An 8,325-nucleotide genomic window follows, 5' to 3' on the forward strand; every position below is an offset into this window, starting at 1 on the left:
TTTATTAAAATAATCAAAAGTGACTATTAGTATTTTTTTTTCTCTTTCTTTAGTCAGGGACGATTGATAAAATTATAAATAATAAACTATAATAATTAATCAATTATAGTAATGAAAAGCGGGGATTTATTTAAGTCCAAACTTAAGTATGGTTTAAATTTTTAAATGGTTTGTTACAAAAAAAAAATAATCCGCCTAATTAATTAACATTTGCATTCAAAAATTAATTTCAGTTGATACTTAATATAAAGAGACAAATCACTGCAAACTATCTTATTGATTAGCCAAGAAACTATAAGACTTGATTAGACATAAAAAATATAATAGATGTCTATTTTTAAAAGCTTCCATCTAAATTCTATTGATAAATTATTTTATTGATAAACCAAAAGGCTGCAAGACTTGATTAGACATAGAGAACATTACAACAGATGTCCATTTTTTAAAGCTTCCACCTAAGTTCTATATGTGTAGAAAAAAGTTACATTCTACACCATAGAATTCACCTTACTCTAAACTAAACTCTTATTTATATCTCAAAGTTTAATATATACTCTCAATTCGGACAATAATTAAAACTACATAACAAGCCCACCCCAAATTATTTAAAGAGTAATTATCTAAATCAATCCAAAAATTTTAAAAGTGGATGTTTTAATTTTCAAGAAAAATTAAGGGCAATTTACTTAAATAAATAAAAAGGGGGATTTCTTTACCTAAATGTGCAAATCTGTTTGTTGTTACGTTTATGTGCAAAACGGATTTATATGTAAACCGTGGCAACCCACCACGGTTTCTAAACATGCATAAACCGTGGGAGGTCACCACGGATTAGGAGCAAAAATTTGTAAGAGAAAACCGTGGTAGGTCACCACGGTTTATGAAGGAAATTTGGCAAGCATAAACCGTGGGGGGATTAGGAAGAAATTGGTTTACATGTAAACCGTGGGAGGTCACCACGGTTTACGAAGGAAAATGGGTGTGCATAAACCGTGGGAAGTCACCACGGTTTATGTAGAGTAAAAAAACGTGGTGGCTTGCCACGGTTTACTCTGACGGAAAATCTATATATATGTGGGTGATTCAAGCACCAAAAGAGATCATTCTCACAATGGCTAGTGAGGAAGAGAGCTTTCTTGCTCTGGTGCATTGCTCTGGAAAAATAAAAAAAAGCAAAAGCCAAGGTGTGAAGTTCACCGACAGAGAACCACTAAGTATTTTTATCAGTTCATCGATGAGTTTGTCAGACTTGAAGAACAGCATCTTGGAGAAGCTTGGCGTGTTGGGTTGCAAGTGGGTGAAGAAACTATTCTACAAGATTCCCATGGCGGTTGTCTCGACCGGTGTTCAGTATGAAACCTTTGCGGTTAAGGCTGATGAAGATATTAGGGTTCTGTTCTACTGTGTAAGGAGTTTTCCGGAGATCAGAATCCATGAGTTGTTCGCGAAGTTGGAGGTTGGTGTCGATAGTTCTGGGGCATCCGCTCCAGTTCCTTGCGCAGCTTCCGCTGGTGGTGCATCTAGTTCGATGCCTGCGGTCAGACCGTATCTTCCGCCGGTTCAATCACCTTCTTTTGCGGCTGATTTAGACCAAACGGAGGTTGTTGGTTCTGTCCCTTTGGAGCATGCAGTAGTCATTGAGCCTCCCAACGTTGTGGGCACCAGTGGTGGCCTCGTGCCTTGTATCGAAGAATTTGGTGGACCTGATCAAGTAGAGAATGCAATGCGTGACGATGAGTCTGACCAGGAGCCTGTTGATATCGATGGTGACAGCGACGAAAACACAGGCAGCGATCCACATGCGCAGCATCGGCCTTCAAGTTCTGGCATGGAAAATGCAAGGAATTCGGCAAGGGTTGTACTTGGTTGATTCGTGTAGCGCTTCGTGCACGAAAGGGAACTTGGGAGGTTAGGAGGTACAACGGGCCACACACGTGCCTCGCAACTTCTATTTCAAGTGATCACCGTCAGCTGGATTATAACGTTATATGTGCGAGGATTCTTCCTATGGTTAGGGCGGATGCTGCGGTTACGGTAAAGGTACTTCAACAAGCGACAGAAGCTGATTACGGTTTCAGGCCTAGTTACAGGAAGGTTTGGATGGCTAAGCAGAAGGCAGTGGCACAAATATATGGAGATTGGGAAGAGTCTTACGCGGAGTTGCCCCGTTGGATGCTAGGGATCCAGGCGACAATGCCGGGAACAATCACGGTGCTGAAGACGTCTCCTGTTCAGATTAGTGGTGGGGTTGATGAGTCGACGGTGTACTTTCACCGACTTTTCTGGACATTTCCACCCTGTATCGAGGCATTCCGGCATTGCAAGCCACTCGTCAGTATTGATGGTACCCACTTGTATGGGAAGTATGGAGGGACGCTGCTGTTGGCGATAGCTCAGGACGGGAACTCGAACATCCTGCCGATAGCATTTGCCCTTGTGGAGGGGGAAAATGCAGAGTCGTGGTCATTCTTCTTGTCCAATCTCCGAGAGCATGTGACTCCTCGGGAGGGTATCCTTGTTATCTCAGACATGCATAATGGGATCAAGGCAGCGCTTGAGGCACCTGAGACTGGATGGCTGCCTCCTCGTGCTTTCCGGGCCTACTGTATAAGGCATGTGGCAGCGAATTTTGCCCTAACGTTCAAAGGTAAGGACTCAAGGCGGTTACTGGTCAATGCTGCCTACGCCAAGACTGAGGCAGAGTTTTACTACTGGTTCGACATCATGCGGACTGAGAATCCAGCAATGTGTGACTGGGCCAACCATATGGAGTATGACAAATGGACCCAACATGAGGATGCTGGTCGACGGTTCGGGCACATGACCACAAACATCAGTGAATGTGTGAACTCCGTGCTAAAGGGAACTCGCAACCTGCCGGTCACATCGTTGGTTAAGTCAACCTACGGGAGGCTTGCTCAGCTATTTGTGGTCCGGGGACAAACAGCAGAGGCACAACTCGGATCCGGCCATGAATTCTGTCAGGCATTGGTCAAGGTTATTGATCGGAACCTAAGAGACTCTAGGTGCTTCACTGTGACATTATACGACAGGCATCAGTCCGAGTACACCGTGGCTGAGACAACACCAACGGGGACGTTCTCTCTTGGTAGCTATAGAGTTTCCCTTAAAGATCACCGATGCGACTGTGGCCACTTCCAGGCGCTGCATTATCCATGTTGCCATGCCATTGCCTGTTGCGCCTACTCCCGGCTAAACTGGGCGTCATATGTTCACGAAGTGTATCGTATGAGTGAGGTGTTCAACGTTTACAAGCAGGGGTTTCTCCCACCTATACCTGAAGGCCTATGGCCTCCATATGCTGGCCCAACCATCATTCTTGACCCTAATCTGTGGCGTGCAAAGGAAGGTCGTCCAAAGGCAACCAGGATCCGTGGAAGCATGGATCAGTCTCAAGAGAATCAGCCGAAGCGTTGTGGGCTATGCCGTCAGCCTGGGCATACGCGAAGGAACTGTCACCAGCGAACACAAAGTGGTGGAGGGGATGCGTAGATCTCATGTCGTGTAACCCCCTTCTATGCTGTCTCATTTGTTTCATGGTCTAGATAATGTTAGTAATGCATCATTGGTTAAGTATGTCACTGTCAACATGTTTCATCAACAATAAAATCTCAGATGAATAAACTCCTGTTATTTTATCTGTTTCATTAAACCACTTTAGACATCTTTCATAATGTGCATTATAATATAAATCATAGAGGAACACATCAAATAATCTGAAGCAGGTTAAACTACTTGGTCAAAAGATAAATAATATTTAACATAAGTCTGAAATCCATAAATACTAACTAGCATGCCCAATACATAAACTAACTAGCATGCTCAATACATAAACTAACTAGCATGATCAATACATAAAAAAACAAAGAAAGTACTGGACAGGAACATATAACATAACTAATCAGAATCCTCAATGGTGTCACTGTCATCATCGTCGAACTGGCCAAGCAAGTGCCCTCCGGTGCCACACAAAGGAGGACGCCTAATCCGCCTAGGTCTGTGATCTGCCGCTGGTGCTGTAGGGTGTGCGGGAGCCGCGCTGAAAGCGGAGGCAGGTGTCCCTCCTAACGCAAACCATGGGTTGGACGGCGATACTGCCGGCTCGTTCAGGTCAACTGCCAACTGAGCCTGAACATCGTCACTGCGTGGCTGCTGAGCACTAAACTGGGCATGCTCCTCAGGCATCTGTGGCCTATAATGGGTCTGATCATCATCCCTAAGCATGTCAGCTATGTCTCTGTAAAACTCGGACTCAGTAACAGGATCAGCAATGTCCACCCCAACAGCCGCGGTAGTAAACTCGGCAAAACCATATGGGCTCACGTTCCCAAACAGCTGTGAGCTAGAACCCACGTCGAACGTCGACTGATCCATAGCTGATGCTGATCCAACTACGTCCTCAGCGGCCACGTGACCAGTGCCGCCCCCCTGCTCGGATGGTCCTCCATCAGGCGCACCTCGACGGTCAGGCCGCGCAGGTGGCCGTCTGCCTCTACATCGAGGAACACGGTAGTCCACTGGATCCCCAGCCTCAGCTCCAGGAACGTCCTGCTCCAATCGGTCGGCAAACTCCCTCCACTCGCGATCGGTGGTCCGGGTCCCAATACGGCGACGCCGATCGACTCGTCTGTTATCTGGTCTGTCATAAACGTGCACTCTAGGAGGTGCCTGGGACGACCCTCTGTGACGCGCCTCCTCAGTCAACACAATCGGCCTCGGATCCTGAAATGCTACATCTGGGGATAGGAACCTGTGCGCCACACGGCACGACCACTCTAGGTAATCTGCTGATGGACCAGGGTCGAGGACTCGATCGACCCATATGACTGACTAATGCCTGTTCTCCCAAAGCTGGTGCCACTCCTGATAATATGTAGGAAACCACCGGTCCCCACCCCTACCATCCTTCGCATGTAGCCAATCTATGTTCAGAGCTACATCTGGGAGATGCTGAACACCGCCGAACTGGGGTAGAACCCTATCCACCTGGTGCCACTCGATCGCAGCAAAATATATCAGGCTAGTGACGGCCGTCCATAGCCGTTGGTGCTCGTCAGCTAGTATCTCCGGGTGAATAACAGCAGCAACATCAGCAGAAGAATAAGGCTCCCACACAAACTGCATAGAAACAGTAAGACATTCATGAGGCAGTGGCATGTAAGAAAAACTACTACAACTATCAGTAATAAATAAATCACTCACATCGTGGACACACAGTCGATCAAGTGCAAGGCGTGCGGAAACTAATCTCTGTGCCCCTGCATCGTTCCTCGGAACAAACTCAGCCCACCTACAATTTAAATTGAAATGATGTCAAAACAAACCATAACACATGCATTTTTTACAATTTATGAACGCATATTTTTAAACCATACCTAGAAGCAAGCGGAAAACCGAACCGGTCAAAACCAGTGGGCCTCAAAGTGGGAAATCTCCAGAAAATCCAAGACTGTAGTAGCTGTAGCGGCCCAGCCAAGTTAACGACGTTTCTGTTTGTACCACGACAAAGACACCTATACAACCAGGCTAGTGCAGCGGAGCCCCAGCTATATCTGTCCAAGTCATCCAATGATGCCAAATAAGGCAACCAGCGAAGGTGTACCCTGTTTGCATTCTTGTCCGCAAACAGCTGAGACGACAACAGCATCAGGATATAAGCGCGTGCGTATACACGCACGGTCTCATCAGTAGCATCTGCAGGGAGAACTCGGAACCTCTCGTGGAACCATGTGTAGCACACTGTCATCTGCTTCACTTTACTCTGTGGAGGTAACTCCCCGAACAACTCCCGGAACCACACCCATGCTGGTCTACCGTGTTCCATCAGATTCTCAAACTCAGTCAAGCACCCACTAACGGGTGCACCATCAATCGGCAAACCCAGCTGATACGCAACATCCTGTAAAGTAATGGTGCACTCACCAAACGGCATATGGAACGTGTGGGTCTCCGGACGCCACCGCTCAATAAATGCGCTAAGCAGAGACTCATCAACCCAGAACCACTGACTGTTTAGCCTAGCAAGATGATACAAGCCCGCAGTCTCCAGATACGGTATAATCCGGTCATGTAAGGGCATATTCTGCTGCCGCCTAACGGCGCTAATAACCCTACTAGGCTGCAAAACGTGGGTAACAAAATCCCTTAACATACAACCATTACAAACAACAACAAACATAATTTTCGTAGAATTTATTAGACTGCTCACATTAAATTCATTGCTTCTCTTATTGTGTATTAAATACTGAAGCTAAGAAAACTATGCACTCATTACAACAAATTAACAATATAAATACAGAAAAAAATATCTTTGAATAAAATATTAATATTTATAATAAAATATTGTACAAAAATACTATTAACCACACTAAGAAGATAAATAAGCATAATAAAATATGCATTACTAACAGTACCGATAATAACATTAATATTTATGTAAATAATATTAATCAGAATCACAAAACAAATAAACGTAATAAAATATTTTTACTAGCAATATTCCTAATAATATCAATTGCTATATTAGAATTAAATTTAATTACAATAATAATAACAATAACAGTAACTAACCTCTTCGTCGATATATCCTGCCACGTGAGCGATGCCATTTAGTCGGTACAATCGATCCTCATCCTCCATTGGCCCCACCACCCACTTCTCCTTCACACCTCCAAACTTTTTCCAAATTCTCTCTACAACCCACCAACCCACTATCTTTCCTGATGTCCCTAATGAATCCGTCCCTGCCTTCAGCGGATTACTTATATATCTAGACACACGTAAACCGCGGTGGGTTACCGGGTTTTACGTTCAACTATATTTCCTCATAAACCGTGGTGACTCCCCACGGTTTATGCACGCCAATTTGTCTTCGTAAACCGTGGTGACCTACCACGATTTACATATAAATACATTTGCTCCTAATCCGTGGTGACTTCCCATGGTTTATGCATGTTTAGAAACCGTGGTGGGTTGCCACGGTTTACATATAAATCCGGTTTTGCACATAAACGTAACAACAAACAGATTTGCACATTTAGGTAAACAACTCTCCCATTCTATTTATTTAAGTAAATTGCCCAAAAATTAATATACAAAAATATTTTAAAAATTTTACTTCGATAGACAAATCAGTCCTAGACTATTTTTTGGTGGAATAATTACTCAAATTAATTCCTAAAAATTTTAGAAGAAAATATTTTAACTCCCAAAAAAAATTAATACACAAATTCATTCTCAACGTTTTTCTCCCTCGTACATAACAGTTATCCGTCCATTTTTCGACGTAACTTACTAATGGAGAATGCTGAGTTGACACGCAAACTCGCATACGTGGCAATTAAGTGGATGAGACTAAAAATAGTCCTTCTTTATTTAAAATGAAAATTCCATTTGTAGTGGATGATACTTAATATGTGAACCTTTATTATTATTAGCTTAGCTTTGTGTATGTGGATGATGATATTAGCATATTAATATACTCTTTTCATTGAAAATAAGTAAGGCGAATAATGATGCTTTAAAATTCAAATTAAAATATTTTCTTCTACAACAAACATATTTTTTAAAATAGGACATTGTGGAATTCTTGTTGACAATTTGACATTATACATATAGAATTAAGTTACAAATTTGACACGTTTTTTTGTTAATATGATTTTCGCACGATTATAAATCAAAGAAAAATAATATGTATGTACCACATAAATGTGTATATTAAGTTAGTTTAATTATAAAGTAGAAATTCAATTAGTTTTTTAAGTTAATTGATAATTTAGTAATTAAATTAAGATTTAAGTGAAAATAGAAGAATAACTTTAATTATACTTAATTCCTAACTATAACACCAAGCTAAATTATATTAAATACAAAAATATCAAATTATTTCAACTTTAAAAAGAGAATATGAGAGTTAGTATATCTCTTTTTGTTGAGCTGTGTATGTAATGAAGATGGTTTAATAATATATTTTTTTTAAAATATCATATTAAAAATCAAATAGGTTTAATTTAATTTTAAAAGTTAATTTGATTATAATATTTACTAATAATTTTTTTAATAAATACTTGAAAAATTTAGTGAGTCATACCAAAAAATAGAAGAAAAACTGTTATATCTGATGAAAAAAATGTTGAAAATTAATCTGTCTATTTATTTTTTTGGAGATTAAAATGTCTGTTTTTAAAATTATTTAAGATATTTGGATCATTATTCAACCAAAAAATAAACTAAAAATTAATTTATCTACTAAAATAAAATTTTGAAAATATTTTTATATATTAATTTTTTTTAGGTATTAAAATG

The 8,325-nt window shown here is 41.2% G+C and overlaps 1 protein-coding gene across 1 annotated transcript; it reads left to right on the top strand.

The window, feature by feature from the left end:
- The first annotated feature begins 2,007 nt into the window (after window positions 1-2,007).
- Window positions 2,008-3,513, top strand: LOC107459281 (uncharacterized). The gene has a single exon (XM_016077504.1). The coding sequence runs from the start codon at window positions 2,008-2,010 to the stop codon at window positions 3,511-3,513; it is 1,506 nt and encodes a 501-aa protein (XP_015932990.1).
- Window positions 3,514-8,325: the final 4,812 nt, after the last annotated feature.

Source organism: Arachis duranensis, chromosome 7 (genome assembly GCF_000817695.3).
Source record: "Arachis duranensis cultivar V14167 chromosome 7, aradu.V14167.gnm2.J7QH, whole genome shotgun sequence".
NCBI lineage: Eukaryota > Viridiplantae > Streptophyta > Magnoliopsida > Fabales > Fabaceae > Arachis > Arachis duranensis.